Genomic DNA, 25,678 nt, shown 5'->3' with positions numbered 1-25,678 from the left:
TAGACTGAACAATTTTAACGATCATTTGTGGAATTAATTTTAAGTATATTTACTGTAGAATCAACACTTTTCTTGCTTCGAGCTAGTCACAGTATATTATGGGTGGCGTTGTCTGAAAAGATACATACAATGCTGCTTTAAAATTTGGCCAAATAAAGGTATTTTAGAAGGCAGTATAATCATGCTGTCTATCTTTTGTAGGAGTCCTTTGCATTGGGAGCCTACGTAGGCAGCTCACTAGGTTTTGGAACAGAGCCCATGTAGCAGCTAATTCATCACACACATACAAACACAGACTGCACAAAAGGCGAATGAAGTATCAACTAACACTACTTGTCTATGGTTATGAATTGAGGCACAGCCAAAATTCGACAACAGTTTTTGTTCGTGTAGGAGTCTCTGTGTGTGCGCTACCCAGTGCTTCATTGACTGCTTAAGTAGAGCGTGCTCAATGGGGCGGCATTAGGCATCTGTTCGTAGAAGGGTCACACAGATGTTTGATTTAGAGGCACACACAAATAACTGTTGAGCTGGTGACATGCAAAACATGTAACGCATTTAACAATGTCATCTGGAAACATCTGGAGCTGAGATAGTGACTAAAAAGCTTATAAAGGTAGTGGTTTACTTGGGAAGGACAGCGGCTTTGTGTGCGCATGTGTAAGTAGCTAGATTTGAAATTGTTTGTTACCTGACTGCGACACTGTTGTTTGCTTATCTTGTAAACACATGTTTGGAAAACAGATTAGCAGTTTTAAAGACCCTGTTAGACCAGCATTAGTACAGCTTATTAACAGTGGAACTACATTTAATTGTATCAGCTAGTTTAGGTGGCGACGACGCACCTTCCCAACGCTAGTTGACTCATCCAAACACTCGGACACAAAACTAACTAGTACAACTAGAAGAAGTAATAGAAGAAGAGGTGCAAGAAATAAAAGCTGTACAGGTAAGTGCATAGGAACACCTACAATAAACACTGATTCGTTTAGTGGCCTGAATCTTTTTTCGTTTAAAGTATTTCTTTTCTCCGCTATTTTATACACTACTAACTCATATATACACAACATCGACAAAGTCAACAGTTCATCCCAAATAGTTCTTGTGACATTATGTAATGTAAGCGAGTTCATGTCCTCCAGAAATGCGAGGCGTCTCATGGGCGATTCTGGTTCAATCAAAATGCAACATTGCCAAAAATGCAAGCGGAAGAAGAGGGCATTTATATACAAGTCTATTACACTTCACCTTCAATATGAAGGTTTACTCTGAAGATATATTCGTATTTATTTAAAGTTATACATAATTTACGCTCGTATGGCTGGAGGGTGGGGTGGGGGGGGGGGGGGGGGGGTTGGGGAAGGTGGGAGAAGGGGGGGTGTGCACATAGGTATACAGGATGTCCTTTGGCAACGTCGGCCATAACAAGATCGACAGGTAGTATAAGTGGGAAGCAATGGCAATTGAAGGAATAGGTCTCTTTATCTTGGAAAAAATGGAAAGACAAAGACGTGTTTTCATCGGAAAAAAATTTGAATAGTTGTGGTTTGCTGATTAACATCGCGAAGATGGCAAAAACACAGAATGTGTGTCCGATGAGACAAAATTGTGGCAAAATGGACAAAAAAATGCAGTTCTTTGTTATGTTGATACATATCGCAAAGAAAAAAAAAGTAGGATGTGCATCCAATGAGACGAATTTGCAAAGAAACGGAAAGTAAAATAGTCCACTTCTTCAGTTTCCCTTGTAAATGTAGTCCAAATAGGCAGACAGACAGACAATGAGGCAGGTATCCCGTTTCCTTCCCTCAGCCAACAGGTTAACAGACTCCCAGTGAGTCCCAGCAAGTCCAGTCCAGACCAGGTTTGGTCCAGTCTGGTTTGTTGATTATGGGATGATTATTCTTATTTCTCTCTTGAAACACGTTCTCAGATCAGGATGATAGTCTCTATTCTGGCGCGCCCCGATGGGATTGGGCTCACCCGCTGGTACCTCTTCTGCAAGCTGCCCAGCCCATCGTCCGGCGCCCCTTGTAGTCATGCCAGTGCAGTGGGGGTTTGGGACATCTGCAGATGCATGGACTGGATGGTGCTGAGGAGTTTCTTCTGATGGCCGGCCAGAGTCACACCTATCCTCAACAGATCCCTGTGAACACATACAAATCCATACTTACAAATGCAATTACAATTACAGAGACACATTTAAATGCAGTACACCGCTAGGAACTACTGCTGCGTTACATTAAACTCTTTCAACAGTACATGGAAAGAGCAAAAAGGACAGCACAGAAATTGGACTCCAAACTTGGAAAATGCTCAACTCAATTTCGTTAGATGAGAGTTATGATGTAACATGAACATCGCGGCACCATTAGGGCCCATTCAGACTGAAAGCAATCTTGTGTTTATAAATCTAGAGGCAGCTCAACAAATGTAAACACGCTCTAGGTGTTTGATGTATTTTGTGCCACATCCAGCTGTCATTTTAGCATCTCGTGCAGGAGCACTACATTTTTTGCCATGTCAGGTAAAAAAGAATATCAACTTTTAAAATTGGATCTCGGGACACCTGCGTTCCATTTTAAAATGTTTGTTCTGAATGGTACTATGACCTGGTTCTTTTATAGCAGTAGAGCTTTGATGACAATGACAAAAGTCCAATGTAGAAAATATACTTTAGACTTTGCATTACTGCTCTGAACTAAACTTGGAATGAAATGGCCCCTTAGTGTCCATCGTTGGACCCTTTTAAAATGGGCCCTTTAAATAAGTTTTGAGCACTTTTGCTTGGAACGACACTACAACATGGTTACCTTTACCTTTAAAGGCCACTACCTAGAAATCATTGGTATGGGCTGCCAGTTAGATATTCAACTATGTTTTTTGTAACAGCATTGAAATGCACTAAAAGCAGTTTGTCAGACAAAAAGAGGCACTTAACTCAACAATCATCTGTCAAACATCTCTTCCTGTTGGATTAGTCTTGATAAATACACAGCATCGTGGTCAACATACCATAAGGGCAGGTGAGATCAAGACAGGCCTGCTACAGCAAGTAGTTTTAGGCGAATGTTTTATTGCCCACTATAAATTAAATAAACAGAAGAGCAACTGAGCATCTGAGAAGGGCCTTTAAACTGTAAAAGAAATGAATATGAACACCCTGTACTATCAAAAGACAAACCATGAAAGAGAGAGAGAGAGAGAGAGAGAGAGAGGAAACACACAGAGCCCCCACAGGTTCATAGACGTGAAAGCAACAGAATTAGCACATGAAAGCCCCTCGTATTTAAGTTCCTGTTTATGCGTGGGTTCATACTTCTGTTGCTAATTAAGCATGGACCCTCTCTGTGAGCGATGACTGCATTAATCGCTGTGTCGGAGACGTTACACCTCACAGTATGTTTCCTGCCATAAACAGAACCCCATGAGCCATGTTTTAAACATCAACAACAGCATATCCACCTGTTCGTTCAACTGAGAACATCAAACAACAAGTCAAAACACATTCACGCGTATAGTACCTCATGCGAAATGCCCTAATCCTACCGCAATCGATATTAAACACATTCTTTCTGTTTGTGGACATATCTGACTGCCCAGCCATCTCTGATCAATGCACTGTCTGAAACCCAGTGAGAGATTTAATCATCCTTCATGCACTTTGTGAACAGAGAAAGTTAGTATAAACTAACTCACCAATTATTAGGCTTCATCTAAATTCCATCAATAATATGATAGAACTGCAGATAATTATTGTAAACATAACGATTGTTGTAACAGATGTTGTTAACAGTGCCTTTCAAGAAAAAAATCCTCTTAATTGTTTTCTGATGGCTGAAATGTGTCAAGCTGATTTTTATGGTGGTTGATTGACCGTACTACCAAGTGGTGGGGCCAAAGTCAACATGGTTATAGCTAGTAGACAACCTTGGCTAAGCTGATGGAGATCTGGTTAACCATGTCCCAAACCATGTTGTGAACTGGTGAATACATTGGTATGACTTCATTTTGCCAGCAGAGAAGTATTTTATTACCAATGGTGGTTAACCAGCTTATCCATATCTCTATCAACTAAACCAAGTTGGTCTACCTTTCCCAACTAGAATGACCATGATGGTCTACCAGGTTGGCCTCAGCCCAACCAATTGGTAGTTCAGTCAATAAAACCCATAAACACTTTTAGCTGCTGAAGCGCCCAGGGGTGTTCTCTGCACTACGCCGGTGCAATAGGGGGAGAAACTGCTGCAATGCCAACAGTTTCACTTGCTTTCAGAGGTGAAAGGACCGGCAGAGGAATTCAGCTCACTGAACCCAACCACTTGGCTCTGAAGAAAAAAATCTGAATGAGTGTTTGCACACCAGCTCCAAGCCAGCTATGGGACCTTTAATTAGTCTTAAAGCTCTTAAGTTGTCAAAAATGCTCGGAGGTCTTGAATTCCCAAATTTAATAAATTATTGTTAAGCTGCCCAAATTCAACCTATATTGATTTGGATGAACGAAGAACCTAAAGTGAAATGAAGGAAGATGGAAAGTATCAAATGGGGGAACCTATTAGTATATCCCTGTTCCTACCCAAACAAACCACAAATTTAAATCAATAGATTATAGTTGTATTAATAAAACTTTTAGAATTTGGTTTTAAAAATAAAATTTTACAATTAAGAAAGATATAATTATTTTACAAGAAATTGCTAAAAATCCTGATTTATGCCAAATAGATTAGCTATTATGTTTTGGGCAGATAGAGGTCTGAAAATATATCACCAACTGTTCACTGATAAAGGAATGGATATCTTTTCAAACCAAGCAAGAAAGTATGAGCTTCCAATTTTTTTTTTTTATATTATTATTTACAGATAATATATTTATTAACAGAACTTAAAGTAAAAGAAATAAAAAAGGAAATGCATCCATTAATAAATTAATTGATACATACAACACAACAGATCTAATAACAATTTTAGGAATTTTAAAGAGTGCACTTGAAAGAGATATACAGGACACTCAATACAATTATATATGGGTGGGAGGATGAATTACAAAAAAAATTAAAAATTGTCAGCAAGACAAGAAATATCATATAATACATTCCATACTACTCAATCAAGTGTTGGGAGGGAATATGCTTGGAAGATACAAATTATATTTTTTATAACACCTGTTATTCAAAATAAATACAATAGCATGGTAAAAGGGGATTGTTGGAGAAATTGTGGAGGGGGGAAAAAAGCTCATTACAATCTAATTCTATATGAGCGCTATAAAATGGCAATTTATTGGAATGAATTGATAAGACAGGTTAATTTAATATTAATCTGCACAACAGAAATACATCCAGAAAACCTTATTTTGAGTAAAATGACATTGTCCTTAAGAAATAAACTGAGCAAAATATATTTAGGGTAATCAGAAAAGAAGCTTTGAAACAGATTACAAAAAAAAATGGCTTAAAGCAGAACCCCAACAATTTCAAAGATGGAGAGAAACAATTTGTGTGTACTGCTTATATTGCTTATTGTTTATATTATTATAAGTTCAAGTAAAATACTGTATGTTCATCTCGAGTCCATGAAAAAAAGAAGGGGTTTGGGTGGCATTCACCCATTTGCATAGCAATCTTGAGCTTTTAATAATTTAAAAATGATAATTTTTTGAAGGTATCATATTAATCCATCTTACTGGCTGTTTTATAGATAGCCTATTATATAATGTTTATATTTTCAAAGATATTTTTTGCTATGTCTAAAGAGGTTAAATGAAAAGCAATCATTTTTTTCTTTTTATAAAAAACTCTCTCTCTGCTGAAAATCTACATTTAATAAATAATTTATCATGACGAGTCGATTTTGTGGATTTCTAAGATTTTATTTGTAAAGTGTGCTTTAAGAGGCACGTGGGAGTGACTTGATTGCGTCAGACATGCCACTTTACTCACATCTGTTGCCGATCTGTAATCCAGAACGAAAGCTGCTACGGAGCAGGTTAACCAAGCAGCGCAAGTTGCTACGCCGATGAACAATGCTAAAAGCCAACCAACTTTCATGGCACCTAAAACCTGGGGTTGAGGCAAACTAAACTAAAACTTACCTGACTCCTTTAAAGGAATGTTCCAGGTTCAATACAAGTTAACCTCAACCGACAGCATTTGTGGCATAATTTTGATTGAAAAATAAATAGTGAGGCATTTACTAAGGAAGTGAAGGGGCCAATTTTTGCAGGGTTAAAAAGGCATAAATATAAAGCTTACAGTTTTATAAAAGCACTTGCATTAGTCATTATGATAAGAATTGTGTATTTGAGAAAATGTAGAATTTATTTAATGCTTTATATAATATGCTTTAGACTTTGAACTCACTCTGAAGTCATCTGGGTTACGAGCTGGAGGGACGTGAAGCCAGAGTTAAGGAAGTTATCTCTGTACTGAGACATCTTAAGGGCAGCCAACCAGTCTTCTACAGAACTAAAGGTGGTGAAGTCAGGAATGGATCTGTCCAACAATGGCTGGGACGGACTTTAGAAGAAGAGAGAAAGAGAGAGAGAAAGTGAGAAAAAGCAACAAAATGATGAAACCATGTGTCAGTTTTGCTGACTTTGTGGAAAAATATCCATTAATGATAGTAAAACCCACAAAACCTATCCATTTTTTATCTAATTTGTGGTCTCCATAAGACAAACAGCTTTAGAAAGAAAATAAACAATATATTTTGTTAAGGTTTAGGGTTAGGGACAGTCTTTAGGACAATATAAGTTAATGCCCCCCACCAAAATTACATAATAATTGTATGTTTGCTCACATAGTGGGTATACTGGCGACTGCTTTTAGGCTTGTGGGGTTGCGGATGAGTTTGTCAAGTGTGTTGACAATGTCCGTAAATCGCGGCCGAGCATTGCGATCTTTCTGCCAGCAGTCGAGCATCAGCTGGTGTAGAGCAGTGGGGCAATCCATGGGTGGTGGAAGCCTATAATCCTGCTCAATAGCGTTGATCACCTAAACACACAAACACACAGAAAGCCGTTAACAGAGAGCCGCTCCTCGGATGATAGTCTGGTATGTTTAATACTTTGTTGCAAACAGCTAGCTGCTCTTTGTTGAGAAAAAAAAAGATCCAGCCTAAAGTGCTAGTCTTAAATATTTTCACCTAGTTTAGCTGGTCTCCAAACTAAGTCAAGCTGGTTTCCAGTGGGTTAGCTGGTCTCACATGTTTTCTTCCAACCTAACCAGATAATACATGCTTAAAACTCCTCTAAAGCATTAAACTAGACCAGCCTTATCAGTGGAAACCAGCTACGTGGGCCAGACAGGTCTTTTCAGCATGACAGCATTAGTTAGCATCTCAAGTCTGTTATAAACTAATCAGAGTGAGTTAATCTCTTTATTTTGCCTGTGTCCTGTTTTATGGATGAAGAAGCATTGAGTTCCCTACATGAAACAACAAATCAAGATGTAGAAAATGTTCAATTTATTTGTTTGTTTGTTTGATTTATTTACATCAATGTTGACCAGTTCAACTAATTCCTCATCAGCTTAGCCAAGGTGGTTCCCTATCTGACACTCACTCGACATTGTGTCGATGAGTTGACACTAGGGGTCACTCCTGCGGACATACGGGTATCAAAGGAGTGACGCTGCAAACACACATCAGATATCTTCTTCGGAGCCGAGCGAGCAAGTCACAGAGCTGAATTCCTCTGCCGCCTCCATTCATCTCTACACGCTGTTGGATCTACGGCACTTTCAAGCGGTTCTCCGCCTCGCACACTACGTTGTGCTGAGCATACACCCCTGGGCGCTTCAGCAGCAGAAAAAGTTCTCGGAGTGAATAACTTAATTTATATATATATTTATACATACCTCCCTATATATAAACACACAAAAATAGTGATATTTTCTCTAAAAGAGTGGCGCAAACAGAAAGCGTCTTTTTCAAGATGCCTTTTAGTTTGTGTTTATTTCCTGGTTGCGGTCGATGTCTCTCCCCGTCTGATGGCCACGATCGTTGCCTTTCGTGTCTGGGTGCCACCCACGCATGGTCATGTCCTCACTGCGAGGACATGACCATGGCTACTCATTGCCCTCGTAAGAGTGCAAGCCACCCCAGCGGCTCCCTGACTCGGTCCTTCTACCTATGGGTATGAGGCGGGGTCGGTTAGCACTGGGGGCGATATGGGGACCTCAGTGGGAGCCTCTCTGCCGGGTATTCCCCCACGGACCTCCCACTCCACTACCTGGACATACAACGGCCAGCATGTGCCACCCCCTGCTGGCCTACGAGCTCATTCTACCAGGGGTGTTGCGGCTTCTTGGGCATTGTCTCACAGCGCCTCTCTAGCAGACATATCTAGAGCCGTGGGCTGGGCAACACCTAACACTGGGTCAGCTGGCCGGGTGTATCGCTTGTGCATAGCGCCTTTCCCCTCCCTTGAGGCGAAGACGTGTGCTCTTTCCCCAGTTACGTTCGCAAGAAGTGTGAACCCTGGACGTTCTTCCTCCCTAGCCTAGTGGCCGTCGAGTTTTTGGAGAGGCTCACCAGGCCCCCATACTGAGTAGTAACTCCTCCCCCCTTCAGTAGTATCTACCACAACGCTGCTCCGCACGATGTGCTTCTGCTCCTAACCTGTAAGACCGTGTGTTGTATTCCACATAAACCCCACCCCCCCTATCGGGGCCGGGTGTTGTCTCTGCAGTGTCCTCCTCTTTGGAGGGACACCCCCCAGCTTGGACCATATATTTGGCCCCCAGCCGAACGATTTCGTTCCAATAGAGAGAAGGCCACGGTTGAGACAGCCAGTCCTTATATTCCTGAGCAGTTAGCCGTTCAGTCCTAGGTGCAGGGGACCGCATCATGCCTGCCAGAGTGTTAGGGGTAGTTATGCAATGGCTTGCTGCGCTGACTACGAGGCACACAGAGGTCTGCCCATCTCGCACCACCAGTCTGCATATCTCTGTTCAGCTCTTGTGGCATTTTTCATTGGGACCCCTAGTGTCAATTCATTGACACTACGTCGAGTGAGTGACAGATAGGGAACGTCTCGGTTACTGATATAACCTCCGTTCCCTGATGGAGGGAACAAGACATTGTGTCCCTCCTGCCACAGCACTGAACCAACCGCTGAAATGGCCGGGTCTTTGGCTCGGCTCCTCAGTGTGATACCTGATGTGTGTTTGCAGCGTCACTCCTTTTATAACCATATGTCCAGGGGAGTGGCATGCAAATTCCACACGCCAACTTCCATTGGCCTTTTCTCAAGATCAGAGATGTCTGGGCTCCGCAGGAGCGACCTCTAGTGTCAACTCATCAACAAAATATCTCATTCCCTCCATCAGGGAACAGAGATTATGTCTGTAACCGAGAAGTTAACCAGCCCTAAGCAGGTTGACTTCGGCCAAACGAGCTGATGGCCTATCTGATCACCAAACTAAGCCACCTTGGACCAGCTATTGGCCAAAAATGTCCAGCTTGAACCAGCAGTTGTCTACAAATGACAAGCATAGACCAGTTAAAAACCATCAGCTAACATCAGAAGTTAGTCTGATTTTTCAACAGGGTTTGTAAATGGATAAATCACAGAAGTAAATTGGAGCTTTATAACTTTGTATTATCAAGTCAAGTCATTCTATTTGTATAGCACTTTTCACAACACGCATCTTTTCAAAGCAGCTTTACAGAAAATCGTGCATTAATGGAAAATTAACCTGTAATATCTATAATCAGTAATATATCATTGTGTATAAAATAAATAATTAAATAATAATTGCATTTAGAACCCCAGTGAGGAAGCTGAAGGCAAGGAACAAAAAACTCCATAAGATGTTTATTAATGGAGAAAAATAACATTGGGAGAAACTAGGCACACTGTGGGGTCCAGTTCCCCTCTGGCTAACCAGAATTAATATAATGCCAATATATATTTATTTATATGCAGTGCAAGTCATGGTTTAAGATTAGAACACTAAGTAAGTGTTAAGGGCCAGTGTTTAAATAAAGAATTTGTATGAACTGTAAGATTAATGACTAATGTCTTTGAAGTTCATCCTGGATTAACTACAGAATTTCACATAGATGCATTGTCCTTTGTTAGTTAGCTGATGAAGGCTTTTGTTGGCAATTAATTGATAGTCTATGTATTCCATTTTAAGAGTGTAGTCCATCATTAGACCAAGGTGATGCCAGCAGAGCTCAATGAGGTGCATCGCAATTCAACCGGCAGTACTTTTCGGTGAGGTCTATCCAAAGTCCAAGGTTATCAAAGTGATTACAAGTTGAAAACATGAGTCATCTGCTATAAAGTCTTGAAATATTGTGGAATATATTTAAAAGGCTTTCTCCATCTTCACTTCTAGGAAAACCTAAAATATGCACACATCTAAAAATGTACATATGACATGACAGGAATGTCAAGATCTTCTCTGAGCTTTTGTTTTAGAAGGTAATTTCAGCAGAGATGTTTCTCAACTGCTTATTTGAGATTAATTGTGAAAATAAAAGTTGAGATGGTTTACAGGTTTGACAAAACCAAGAAACAGACAAGTATGGGGGACTATCTAAGACTAACAAATCAGTTTAGGCATTTGTTTATTTGTATTATTTGTATGTATTTATCAGCAGAGTGTGTAGATGCACCAGCATAACCCACAAGCAGTCCATAAGCTCAGTTAGTCTAAAACTATAGACTCTTCAAACACCAGACTCTCTTTCAATATCTCAATCTCTCTCTGTTCTCCACAACAAACAAACATAAAATCTACTCACAAACACACTGTCTATCCTTTGCATACCAATTCAGAGCTCTCGTTCTTGATGCCGGACAATCAAACATGAATATAAATATAGCTGCAAGCAGCAATTAATGGGGTTCAAGCCTTTAATGTCCTTAAAGTACATATGTAACAGATATTTAGTATTAATTAGACTGTCTTTTTGCAAATAAAACAATGTTAAAGTGTCTTAATTTTCAGAAACATCAGGTTAGGTAGCACAGAGATATGATATATTGTTTTAGATATTTTGTTTATATATTTCTTTTATATATTTGTTATAGCGCCACCAAACAATTTTTGTTTGCATGTGTCCTCAGAATGACCTCCTACATATGTGTTTTCAATTTGGTGATGATATCTCAGTCCGTTCAAGAGATTTAACCATTTAAGTAAAAGTGGCTACCTCCACTTTGTACGTTTTGGTGTACTGTTGCAACGGTGCATTGAAATTTCAAACTTTTGTTGGATAATTATTGAGATTGGGACTCCGATTTGGTTCCAAACGGGTGGACGACCTTGGACTATGATTTTCAAGATATGCGACTGTCCTCACAGAACTTGATGGCCCCTTGGACAAAGACACTGCATGCAAAATGTCAAGTCGATAGTACCAGCAGTTCCATAGTTAGAGGCATTTTTAGAATTTTAATTATTATAGCGCCACCAACAGGCAGAGGCATGGATGTTTTTTGTTTTTCCTCTGAATGACCCTATACATAAGTTTACCATAGTTGGTGATAATATCTCAATCCGTTCAAATGTTATAACCATTTGAGTAAAAGTGGCCACGCCCACTACACACTTTTTGCCGTACCATTTGACGATAAAAAGTTCAAAATTCCTTTAATAACTTTTCATATTGCTGAATCTTTCTACACTGGTTTGGTTCCAATCGAGCCAACAACCAAGGACAAGTTCGCTTTGAATTATTTTTCAAACAATTCAAAATAGCGAGAAAATTAGGTGGGCTAAGCCATTATTGGTCAGTGCTTAAAAGATTTGCTGTGATGCAAGAGTGATTTTTCCAATCACTGGAAAAATAATTTTGTTTCTAGCACTTACGGTTCAAGAGTTATGGCCCAAAATGTGATTTCTTTTTTTTTTTTTTTTTTGCCAGGTGGAGTTCTACCATCCCTAAAAGGTGCACAATCAGTTTTATGGCAAAATAATAATATTAATAATACAAATCCTGACAAAAAGGCTTGAAACCCTAAATATTTGAGGATCAATATACAGTACTCTCTGTTCTCTCCAAAGCAGAGACTGTATGGCTTTTCATGGGACTGTAGTGAGATATGGGCTTTGACTGGTGACTGCCAGAGTGTTGTCTGTTCTGAATTGGAGATGCTATTATGTTTGATTATGCTGATATGTCAATTTAATGCAATTAAAATAAGAATTATTGATTCAACTTGATTCACTCATGGACAGTGGTTCCACATGTTTGAAAAGAGTTTTCTTAATTTTCTATAATTACCATGTAATCTCAAATTAAATACTTCAAGTAGGTTCATAGAACATCATCATATGCTGATCCAGGAGCATCATTACTATTGAAGAAACACTAATAACCCCCACCCTAACTATAACCTACCCCTAAAATTACAGGGGAATGGTGAGAATGGTTTTAGATTTAACAATGTGTAGCCTCTAATTTGTTGGCTATACAACATAGGACATTATATTCCTGTTTGTCCCTTCCTGACAATGGCCCTGGTCTGTTCCATTTTAAGGGAAACTCACATCTTGGTTGCTCATGTCCCAGTAGGGTCTCTCGCCAAAGGACATCACCTCCCACATGACGATACCGTAACTCCAGACATCACTAGCAGAAGTGAACTTCCTGTATGCAATCGCTTCTGGCGAGGTCCATCTCACTGGAATCTTTCCACCCTGAAAAAAAAAGGAGAAATTTCATTAAAATTGGGATGCTGTCATATGTATGATGTCCGTTTAATTCCCTGGAATTTGTGCATATAATGTTCATACCATTTACTGTAAGTACACTCATAATTTTCACATTCAAAACCTGATAATAAGCCGTTTGTACAACACTAATATGCAACTAGGGACTTCAAACATGAAATCAAGGAGTTTCTATATCCATCTCAACATTAAATATTTGCAAACAATGAATTGCATTTGCATTTTTTAAATTCACCACAACTGAATTCAATTATTTGTGTTTTACAAAACACCATGGAGAGAAAAATCAGACGATCTCTTGCTCCCTAACACTACACACAAACCACTCAAGAGGGGGCCTTTTCGTCTGTGGAGCATTTCTGCCTGTAATTGGTCTACCTGAGGCTAGATTTATGTGTCTCTCTGATTATTACTGACAGTAGCTTGTTTTAAGATTCCACCCTCAAACACACATTTCTTTCTCAAACACACAGAGACCTGGTTTTTGCTTTATGTTCCAGTCTAATGATGTCAATGAGTTCAGTCCTGCAACTGACATCCGCCAGAAAAGCAATTAAAATGATATGGAAATGCATGCCAGAAAACACAAAGGTTTGAGGGTTTTCCCACAAGTGAGATTTGACAACTAGAGCAGATGGGAAGATTTGCAGTAAATAATGCAGAGCTGCAGTGTGTAATTTCAGCACCAAACAGAACTGCAAATATAATTACTATTTTCAAACAGAATTCAGACACTCTCCCGTGAATGGTCATCCAAACTCACCCCTTTTGTTATGCCAATGTTGCTATGGCAGGTCTAGTCAGGCTACGCATATAAACAAATTGCAATAATGACATGTATTAACTTTTTTATATAGTATTTTTTTTTACCATGCATGTTTTTGAGCATGTGGTCACCATATGCTGTTATTGTATGGAAAAAAGAAGAGTGAAAATTCTTTCAAATTTCTACTCTTTTATTAATGTGGATATGGAAGAACATGACAGACTGTAAATAATGACAGCATTTTTATTTTTGTGTGAACTACCCCTTTATATCTATGTTATGTTCTGTGTCTCATTTTAAATGCAACTCTGGTTTCTAATTATTGCACTTGCTATGTAGAGAAAACTAAATATAAACTAAATAATAACAAAAACATCACATTATCACATTATGTGAAAGTACAATAAGACTCCACAAATTCAAAGAGCTCTACCACTCTTTCTATAGTACATCCCTTTTATCTCTTTATTTTTATTAATCTAAAGTTAGGTGTGAAAACAGTGATGAAACAGTGGTAAAGGAAGGATAGACACCTGTTTGGAGTTTATGTCACTCTTTCATGGGCAACCCTTTGGATTAAAATTGCACCATGTCATTGCTTTAAAGGAATTATATGCTTTTTGGAGCTTTAGAGTTCTGGCCACCATTCACTTGTGTTGTGTGGACTACAAAGATGAGATATTCTTTAAAAAAAAATAGTTTGGGTTCTGCTGAAGAAAGTCACACATTTGGGATGGCATGATTTTTGGTGAACTATTCTTTTAATGCCTTTTCTTGCCATATTTCTCTATATTCCTCTTTATAACAACCAGCTTCACCAGAAAGACCTTGCTTTTCTACTTCCTCTAGTTCGACTTGTCGCATTGAGTATTTATAGATGAAAGGGCCTGAAAACAAATGCACCATCATCCTATTTGAAATTCACTTTCAAAGTTCATATCAATGTTCCCAAAAGAGTTATAGATGTACTATGAAGACATAATCTAATGCTCAAAACACAAAGTTCTCACGCCAGTTGGGTCTAACTGCTTTTATATTATAACCCTTGGCCATTCGCTTATTCTTTGGGCCCCCCCAGATCTTACTTGCATTCATTTAAAATGCCAATCTAATTTGTGGCACAATAACATCAGCTGGCAAATCTGATGGTAACCACATCAGGGGAGGTGGTTTAGACATCAGCAGGTTAACCACGTATCACTAACCTTTCGCCCCCTCTTCCCGATCCCATACCGCCTCGCCACCGCCCACATGCCTGGTGGGGACAGTGCAAATTAAACCACGCTTACCTAATCCTTTATCATACCACTTTCCCTATTTCCCATCCTGGATGTTTAATATTAGATTTTGACCTTGTCTTTCATAATCAGGGTAAGTTTTTCATTTTTCTGTTACTCGCTTGCTCTTTCTTTCCATTGAGGTTTCTTTGTGCGTAAATTAAAGATTGCTTGTGTGCCGCAGAATGCTAAAAGAGGTTTTCAGTGGGATCATGAAGTCACAAGTTCTTTCACATGGTAATGTGCCTGTGCCGCATGTCAAAGGTCACAGGTCAGATGCCATGTTTAAATCATGACTGAATTTCAGGATGGGTCACAAGTCTGGTAAAATGGGGTTCACACCACTTCTCAGTTTGATATCAGGCCATAACTGATGCACAAATCTGCTCGCTGTTAACATTTTACAAGGCTGGGGAGAGTCAAGGGTGTATAAAAGGAAATTGAGATGTGATTGAATTCACCTAAAACTCAAATTATAAAAGTTGTAACATGCCAACTGTCCCTTATTGTTTGTGGTATGGATATGAATAATACCTGAAGTCCAGAGTCTTATTGAGTAGAGCTGTGCTGTTAGTTTTTCATGATAGACTTTGAAAGGAGGCAACCGAATAATTTGTGTGCACTTCTATACACCGCCTCCTGTTTCTCGTTCACTGAAGTCTCTCCTGTTCCACTCGTTCGCAAATTAAATGAATGAATCAGTCATTATTTTTGTGAAAGAAGATCTGCTGACCAACTGAATGAGAGGAGATGGCATGTTGTTCGGTCAGTTCGGAAATCAGTTTCAACAAAAAAGGGGCCGGGTTAATAATGAGTAAAAATGACTGATGACCACACATTGCAATGACAAATACGTTATAGAAAATCATAATAATTTTTTTAGGCTAGAATTGTTGTCTTTTCTGTGAATGACTGTGCTTTTAGGACTTCCCAATGGACTTCCCGAAAACTTTCCACCAGATTCACAAACATTCCCCAGATTTGATAGTAAAACGTGTGTATGTTAGGGTATAAAAAATGTGAGATTGGGACATTTTCACTTAGGGGTGAACTCACTTTTGTTGCCAGCGGTTTAGACATTAATGGCTGTGTGTTCAGTTATTTTGTGGGGATAGCAAATTTACACTGTTATACAAGCTGTACACTCACTACTTTACATTGTGGCAAAGTGTCATTTCTTCAGTGTTTTCACATGAAAAGATATAATCAAATATTTACAAAAATGTGAGGGGTGTACCCACTTTTGTGAGATACTGTATATATATATATATATGCACGGTCATTCACAATTACCATAATCCACACCCATGAAAATGGTATATAAGGCAGGTTTCAGACAGAGGTTATCATCAGAGGTTCTTTTTTGAAGGTAACAGTCCAAGACGTCAATAAAAATACAAGGCATAAGTGAACAAAGTCGCTGCTTAGGGCCCCCGTGGCCACCAGGGGACCCCCAAGAGCACATAAAATGACAGCTTAATTTATTTTATTTTTTTTATATTATGTCAATGGATTGTTTTAGGAAAGTTCATGTTTGATTAAACATCCATAAATAGCCATGACATCTTAATATATTATAATACAACATATTACTTAGCTATTTTTAGATTAAAGATTTTGTCTCCTGTGTAAAAATAGCTTATTCCTGGGTATATATTTTTGTAATAAAAATAAGCTTCTGTTCCATAAACTTGGTACTGATAACAACTTAAAATTATTTACATTATCCTACCATTTAGGGGTATTTGCCATTATATTCTAATATCATTATGCCTCAATTAGCTAGTTATAGATTAAGAGTTGTTGTTTTAGGTGTACAGATGGATTTCTGCAGTGTATAATAATTTATATTGTTGAAATAACATTATGTTCCGTCAACTATGCACTCTTTTGAATCTTCCCTAGGAACACTGTTGAAATATTTTGGAGGTGGGGCACAACCAATGCCACCTTCCCCAAATGCCAGTGCTACAGCTGATGATGATACAGCAGGTGAGTTTTCAACAATCCCAGATCAATATATTTACCTGCATAAACCATGCTTTTTGTGAGATCTTTTTTTGTTTTTGACAGACCTTCTAATATGACATCTAACATGGATAGCTTTTATTATTTATTATTTTCATCTTTCATCAGGTCCATCCTCTGCAGGCATGGATCACTTACCAGCACATGCATCCACAGATCCTACTGTTCCTTCCATGTCTGTTTCAACCTCAGCGGATGTGGCAAGTACGTTCCGTCAAAGTAACAGCAGCCTTTGTAATTGCTCAGTTTACTGTAGAATATCCTGAGATTAATATTTCTAATTATAATTATTAATGTAATACTGTATAAAGGGATATAAGGTAAAGGAGGGGGCGAGAACCGACTTGAAAATATAAATCATATTTTAATGAAAAACTTAAACAAAAGACACAAACATCAACACATGATGGTCAGCTGCCCGTAAATTATCTCTTTCTCTCCCGCACCACCATCCGCAGTCGGCCTTTATCCCTCTCGGAGGCTTAATAAGACTGATAAGGGACCGGGTGTGTAAAATCACGACCCGGCCCCGCCCTGTCACATACTGTTTATCTTAAGTTATTTTATTTGTAGTTAATTGTTCTGCACTTTTGCTCGTTGCTAAAAAAGCAATTAAAGTGGTAAACTTGTTTACAGTAAATACATTATCTGCTGGTTTATTTTGCTACTTTTCAATACACCACATTAATTATGCCACTTAGTACTGTAAGTCTTTGAATAGTAAAGTGTAAATTAACACCTTGTGGGTTTGCTAATGATAATGGGTGTGTTAGATTTATAGTGTGCAAATAATCAAGCATTGACAATAGTCTATCGTATTGGTGGCACAGAGTGGCCCCCATATACATTTCTGCTTAGGGCCCCATAAAGGCTTGGGCCGGCCCTGGTTTAATATGAAGTCTAAAAAATTTACATTCTCTGGTTCGGTTCAACACATCGCTAATGTCATCGGTGAAACTTCTTGAGTAAATGGTGGAGTGGTGGTGGTGAAGTGGGCGAAAGCACATAACTGTTAATCAGAAGGTTGCTGGTTCGATCCCCATGACCATCACCATTGTGTCCTTGAGCAAGGCACTTAACTCCAGGTTGCTCCGGGGAGATTGTCCCTGTAATAAGTGCACTGTAAGTCGCTTTGGATAAAAGCATCTGCCAAATGCATAAACGTAAATGTAAATCCAAGAATGCATATAGATATACTTCACTTGCAAATGTAAAAACCATATGTTATAAAGTGAATACGATCTACCCATGCCTATATTAAATTCTGATACCTAAATTATAAAAAGCTTGTACCTACAGGCACAAATGAGCTATTTGCAGAAATGGTCAACAAACAAGTGAACAAATCTTTTTGGTGAATGGATTAAAAATGCTGGGAATAAGTCACTGGGATAAATCAAACATAAACCCCATCACAACAGAATATCATAGAAAATTGTGCCAGTATGCAACGACCTAGAAAACACCCAAAACTCCATGGTAACTGCACAGAAAATGTTAAAATCTAGTGCTACTTCACAATTCCAACAAAAACCATCTTGCTTGGCAAAGAATAAAGAAGCCTTTTATTCAGAATGAAGGTGATTCTGTGACACTGACCGTGATACTCTTGCCACTAAATCCTGTTTTACACTAGTAGGATCGTTAAAGAAGATCTGTTCTGAGATCAGGAGAGATTAAGAAGCATAAAAAGAACACACATGTTCTTAACAGCTGCGTTGTACACGAGACCGATGCGCGCACACACACACACACACACACACACACACACACACACACACACACACACACACACACACACACACACACACACACACACACACACACACACACACAGATGGGGAATATAATAACTGCAGGGCTTATACTGGCTTAGTTACCTGACAATATTTATCATACATACCACACACACACACACACACACACGTTGTGTTTCCATGTTTTATGGGGACTTTCCATAGACATAATGGTTTTTATACTGTACAAACTTTATATTCTATCCCCTAAACCTAACCCTACCCCTAAACCTAACCCTCACAGAAAACTTTCTGCATTTTTACATTTTCAAAAAACATAATTTAGTGTGATTTATAAGCCGAAAATGTCCACACAAGGTCAAAAAGTTTGGGTTTTACCATCCTTATGGGGACATTTGGTCCCCACAAAGTGATAAATGCACGCTCACACACACACACACACACACACACACACACACACACACACACACACACACACACACAAACACATACATTACTCTTCTCTTCCTTCCTATAATGTAATGTAGCATGTGAACATCGTATATGTACAGTATACACTGTTCTAACTCTGATGGTGATGAGATAGCTGTCTTGCATTTAAAACAAAAGTTAGCCTGATGCGTCATGCCTACAGACTGTTTATTGAGTGTCTTATATGGATACATATTACAAAATGTCAAGACCTTACTCAAAACTCCAATCTTCTTGGCCGGCTTCACATAATTTACTAGGAGCAAGGGTGCACAGGTTTTAAAAGTCAAAAAACAAAGTAATATGTAAAAGTTCCATGCTGCTACAAGGAGCACTCAGAGGGAGAACTAGTAGTTAGATTTGCCAATAATGGCTAGGCTCATGACATCAAATCAAATATATTCAAGAGTTTTGTTTCAGGTCCTTACACATTGTTCAGGCAGACAGAAATATATATAAATATATATATATATATATATATATATATATATTAATGTCAACGTAACATACAGATACGTCACTTTTGTCACTAAACACTGTAGACAGTCTGTCTTAAAGATCAGACTTGAAAAACAAATGGACTTGAGTGCAGTGAAAACAAAGCCTTAGTAGCAAGTAAACAAGATATGATGGAGCTCTAAATGATGTCCATTTATTACTTGCCCCAAATCATCCGATACGAAAACATAGCTTAGCGGTTCTATGAATAGGCTGCAATGTATACACTAGACTTACTGTCGATAGTCAAAAGTCTGGTTACACTAGACTATACAAATACATGAGATACTACATCAAATTAGAAAGCCTGTTTTTCAAGACTAGAGATCATTTTCAACTCCTGAAGCTTGGAAGGAGAAGCAAGGGAGAATCAGACATACAGACAGAATGACGGAGGGGTACAGAATTAAAATTGTGAACACAGAGAGGAACGACAGAATGAAGATGTCAAATCTACTGTCAGGCATGTCAAAAAACTAAACATAAATGTCCCCCCTTGGGTGGAACGGAGACGAAGAGGAAGATACCGAGAAAGAGAAAGTGACAGAGAGGCGCGTGGCAGGCTGTGGGAGAGTCACATATTCAGATTGCACCTCAGTGTAAATAGCTTTATTTTCCATTTGCGGCACACAGCCACTGCATATGTCATGCTGACTGAGAAAGGGATATTTCTGTGTTCATGCTGAGAAAGTGAGGGACATTTCTTTACTTTCCCCCTTTCAATTTAATTCCCTTCTCTCTGTCATCTCCTTCGGGACCAAGAATCCTCCTATTTTGGGTAAGAAGCTGTTTTTTGCAGTGGCATTGGAATTTGTGTATGTATATGTTTTAGACCAAGATTTCTGTTCCTCCAAGTCAGACATAGCATATAAATCAGCTGTAAACAAATTTAAAACATTACATTGCTAAAGAGAGTGTGACCTCTAACATGGATGGATGGATGAATGGATGGATGGATGGATGGATGGATGGATGATGGATGGATGGATGGATGGATGGATGGATGGATGGATGGATGGATTGATGGATGGCCACACTACCAAAGACTGTTTAGCCCAAGACAGAGACACTTGGATTGAATGGGAGAAATTGGCACAGCCAATATGGTGGATGTAGAAATGGGAATCTCGCCTTACAGGTAAAAGAGCCAATCACCTTTTTGATACAGACATCGCCTGTCAGTCAGCTTGAGAATGCATATGCGCGTTAGCTACTTACTTTTGTGTGTGATCTGATCTAAAGAAGCGTAATTTATGATACCATTGTTGTCAGATTTAATTGCTGATTTGAAATATGTTCTTTGATCATAATCTTGACCAACTGTTTTGGAGATTCTGGTCTTTCCCCATCCAAGTAGATACCAAGCTGTACTTTTATGCCACTTGTATGCATAGAAAATAGCTGCCAGAGAGCATTCCAAATATGGCCTCAGAATGGACAGACTTGCCTTACAAGGGACTTTGGTTCTACTGGCACAAATCCCAACTGACCCTGAAATGGTACAGCTTGACAAGATGAGGACAAAACAAACAAAAAAACATGAGGAATAGTAAGATAATTATTTTAAAAATGACAGGTTGATGTGTTAAATTAGTTGTCGTCAGCTTCCTTCCTGATCTCTCAGACTTTCCTAATGGCACCACACTCAGCTTAGTACAGTGGGTTCAGGGAGGAGGGGGCATCAGGCAAGGCCCAATTAATGTGAGGTGTCTAAAAATGTATGGATCTTTACACTTCTCAGACCAAAATGTGAGAGGTCAAGGGGTCAGTGCCGAGGCAACTTGAAATAAAGACAAAAGCAGAAAAACAATAATAAACAACAATACATTTTCTGTCAGTATTTTCCCTCTGAGGCTTTAATGTTTTCATTGATTTGTGTATAACAAACACAATTAAACAAAAATTGGCTTCTTAATTTACCTGGCTGATATATAAGTCTATCACTTGTACTAAACAGTAATTATTAGCCCCTAACATTGCCTTCAAGCCTGTGTGAGTTTACATTTTATTTGACTAAGCTTTATACCTTAGGCATAGTCCACATTAATCTAGGTACATTTCTAAATATGTATTTCTCTCTACATTTTGGCCTTCCGTCCACACTGAGACAGTGAGAAAAACAGAGATTTTCTAAAACAAAGACATATTTGTTGTCATGTGAAGCAGTCATGTGATTCACTAGAATCAAAACAATCAAGATGGCAGCCCATGTTTTAGCAGCATTGTTGAACCTGCTATCCTCATTGATAGCATTCCTTAAGATAAATGTTACTTTGTACAACCTTCACATTGCATTCCTCCAAAGGCGATGGGAAGTATACTCAGAGAGGCTTCGAAGAATAAAGGAAAACTAGACTTTAACATTATCTAAAAAATGTGATGAAGGGGTCTTTAGCCAACAAAAGTGTCAAAAATGCCAATGTAATACATTCTTTTTTTATTTGTAAGATCTGATATTTCTTTATATAAAATTGTAGGCCTTATTATACATACTGTAATAGTTGTTGATTTATTTTAGCATGTAAGAGGAATTCCCAGTCTAATTATTATTCAAGTGGACAGATTATGTCTATAATTAAGTTACATAAAAAACAAAAATGCTCTTATTAAAGTAAAAACTAAACAAAACAAATAAAAAACAAAAACACATACAGTGCATCCAGAAAGTATTCACAGCCACATTGTTATGTTACAGCCTTGTTCCAAAATGGAATTCACAGAGTTGTCCCATAGCCACTCCTTTGTTATCTTGGCTGTGTGCTTAGGGTCGTTGTCCTGTTGGAAGGTGTACCTTCGCCCCAGTCTGAGGTCCAGAGCACTCTGGAGCAGGTTTTCATCAAGGATGTCTCTGTACATTGCTGCATTCATCTTTCACTCGATCCTGATTAGTCTCCCAGTTCCTGCCGCTTAAATACATCCCCACAGCATTATACTGCCACCGCCATGCTTCACTGTAGGGATGGTACTGGCCAGGTGATGAGCAGTGCCTGGTTTCCTCCAGACATGACGCATGCCATTCAGGCCAAAACGTTCAATCTTTTGTTTCTCATGGTCTGAGTGTCCTTCAGGTGCCTTTTGGAAAACTCCAGGCGGGCTGTTAAGTGATTTTTACTGAATAGTGGCTTCCGTATGGCCACTCTACCATACAGGCCTGATTGGTAGAGTGCTGCAGAGATGGTTGTTCTTCTGGAAGGTTCTCCTCTCTCCAGAGAAATGCTGGAGCTCTGTCAAAGTGATCATCGGATTCATGGTCACCTCCCTGACTAAGGCCCTTCTACCCCGATCGCTCAGTTTGGCCGTGTGGCCAGCTCTAGGAAGACTCCTGGTGGTTCCAAACTTCTTCCATTTACAGATGATGGACGCCACTGTGCTCACTGGGACCTTCAATGCTGCAGAATGTTTTCTGTACCCTTCCCCAGATCTGTGCCTCGATACAATCCTGTCTCAGAGGTCTACAGACAATTGCTTGGATTTCATGCACTGTTAACTGTGGGACCTTTTATAGACAGGTGTGTGCCTTTCCAAATCATGTCCAATCAACTGAAGTTACCGCAGGTGTACTCAAATCAAGTTGTAGAAACATCTCAAGGATGACCAGTGGAAACAGGATGCTCCTGAGCTCAATTTTGAGTGTCATGGCAAAGGCTGTGAATACTTATATACATGTGAATTTTTCATTTTTTATTTGTAATAAATTTGCAAAGATTTCAAACAAACTTCTTTCACGTTGTCATTATGGGGTATTGTTTGTAGAATTTTGAGGAAAATAATGAATTTAATCCATTATGGAATAAGGCTGTAACATAATAAAATGTGGATAAAGTGAAGCGTTGTGAATACTTTCTGGATGCACTGTATATATATACTTTAATTTATTTTATTTGTATAGTTTTTTTGAACTACCCCTTTAATACTTTTAATACTAGTCCACATCTCTAACACTGCATATGCCACAATAAATATACTGATGCTTGCCTTGGAAAGTTACACTAATAAGCACAAGAGGCAGATGAGAATGAGAAAATGAGAGCAAAACGAGAAATTTAGGGGCAAAAGGTGACAGGAAATTAGACTGTGCTTGCCTTTTCAATTATATCATGCTACAGCACCAAACATTGCACCTATTTCCGGTTTCACATTAAATGGGATGTCTCACAAGCCTGAACAATGTCTTACCAGTGAGCTGGTGTAGGTGGGGTCAGAGGTGTCTTCCTGCAGATAACGGGACAGGCCAAAATCCGAAACCTTACACACGAGGTTGCTGTTGACCAGGATATTGCGGGCAGCGAGGTCTCGGTGGACATAATTCATCTCTGACAGATACTTCATCCCTGCTGCGATACCCCTCAACATCCCTACCAGCTGGATCACTGTAAACTGCCCGTCATTTTGCTGAAACATCAACACAGAAAGAGCCAAAGTTGAATGATGCTCATCAACAGGATCAAACAGAATTAGATCTTCAAGTGTGAAAATGCCCATTCTCAAGTAAGTTACTTCAAAAATTGTACAGGGAGACTTCCCTTACAATTAGTGTTATATCAAAGTGCTATAAGTTGCTTTGAGCCATGGCTGTACTTTTGTCTTTTACAAAATAAGTTAATTAATGAACTTATCTCTGCATACAGAGACAGAACCTTTAATCTTTTGTATGAACAGCAGCACATAGTATATAAAGATCTTGTGTAGTTAATTGATATAAAAGAAAAATTCTGCTCTTTGACACATCGTTTTGAATCTGCTAGTTTGCTTCACCTCCTTTTCTAACTCCTATCTGTTTCTCAACCTCTTCAACAGTGGCTATGTCTAAAACGCATTTAAAACAAACAGCGGGGGATCTTTCAACCCCTCAAACATTGGTCGAAACTTCTGAACACAGCAACGATGTTGCAGAACTGAGGGGAATGACTTTGAACCGAACACACAATAACAAACAGAGATGGGAGGGTGGATCAATGGCGACACTACTCGGATGTGTTGGTTTTTTAAGCCGACTTCAAAGAGGGCCCTTTATTATGGCACCAGATCAAAGCTCGGCCAAAACCAATCCATGAAATTGGGAAAGAAATGTGCTGAACATTGACTAAGCAGTTTAGACTTCCACACCATAAAGAGAGATATAGAATCGGAGACAGAGAATGTGTGTATGGGTTGTTGAACTCACCCTAAGGAAGGAGTCGAGAGCTCCGTTTTCCATGAACTCTGTAACGATCATAACTGGCCGGCTCTTGGTGACCACGCCCTCCAGACGAATGATGTTGGGGTGGTCGAATTGCCCCATGATTGATGCCTCTGACAGGAAGTCCCGTCTCTGCTTCTCAGAATAGCCCGCCTTCAGTGTTTTGATTGCAACATAGATCTCTCGTTTTCCAGGCAGTTTGAGCCGACCTTTATAAACTTCCCCAAACTCACCTGAGGCGAAGATAGATAAAACAACATTTATGCCAAGAAAACCAACAAGGCTTGCATTGTTCATACTACCAGTCATCTTAAAATAGTATTAAATGAATAGTTCATCCAAAAAGGAGTGTCATTCTGAACCTGTTTGACTATTTTAATTTATTTATTTTTAAAATGCAGAAACTAAAAAGGTGATGCTTTAATGAATATCCCAGTCTGTCTTTTCAACATAATGGCAATGGATAGTGCCCCACTTTAGAGCTTAAAAAATAAGCCATTTTTAATTATCCTTGTCAATGGCTGTGGCGACTCCTGCTCTACGTCCTTCATTGGAACTCATGGATTCTCTGTGTTCAATTAGGCAAATGGAAACTGTAGAAATGTGAGCAGCCTTAGATCATTTGGACAAAATCATTTGTTGAGTGATTTATTATATGGTATATTTCTGTCCTGGGCTGTGTTTTTCAAAAGCATTGCAAGCTTAAGTTGATCGTAGAAACCATTAGTGCCAATGGTTTCTACGATCTACTTAGGCTTATAGTACATTTGTGAAACACAGCCCTGGTCAATTCAAGACATTTTGATATTGCTTAATTCTAGTCCAAAGCATGAAGTAATATTGTCCTTAAGAACATAATAATTCTACCTTTTTTACCTAAAGAAGCTCCATAATTTTTTGTATTTTAGTACTTTTCAGGATGGGGTATGTCAAATGTTGTAGGTTCAATTGTCACTGAGAACTCAACAGAAGGGAATAAAACAAGTTAATGATAGATTGTTTTCCCTCAGCGG

The 25,678-nt window shown here is 38.9% G+C and overlaps 1 protein-coding gene across 1 annotated transcript in view; it reads right to left on the bottom strand.

Moving 5' to 3' along the window:
* Positions 1-1,399: 1,399 nt before the first annotated feature.
* The window catches only part of LOC127645599 (ephrin type-B receptor 1-B-like), a 323,036-nt gene continuing 298,757 nt past the window's right edge, over positions 1,400-25,678 (bottom strand). The window contains exons 11-16 of the mRNA XM_052129261.1: positions 24,651-24,898; positions 23,663-23,878; positions 12,507-12,656; positions 6,799-6,992; positions 6,360-6,515; positions 1,400-2,146 (exon numbers count right to left, since the gene is read on the bottom strand). Coding sequence (XP_051985221.1) covers positions 2,038-2,146; positions 6,360-6,515; positions 6,799-6,992; positions 12,507-12,656; positions 23,663-23,878; positions 24,651-24,898 — 1,073 coding nt within the window. The 3' untranslated portion in view covers positions 1,400-2,037. The remainder of the gene's footprint in view (positions 2,147-6,359; positions 6,516-6,798; positions 6,993-12,506; positions 12,657-23,662; positions 23,879-24,650; positions 24,899-25,678) is intronic.

Source organism: Xyrauchen texanus, chromosome 6, assembly GCF_025860055.1.
Source record: "Xyrauchen texanus isolate HMW12.3.18 chromosome 6, RBS_HiC_50CHRs, whole genome shotgun sequence".
NCBI classification, from domain to species: Eukaryota; Metazoa; Chordata; class Actinopteri; order Cypriniformes; family Catostomidae; genus Xyrauchen; species Xyrauchen texanus.
The sequence above is the reverse complement of the archived record's forward strand: the minus strand, read 5'-3'. Positions and strand labels throughout refer to the sequence as shown.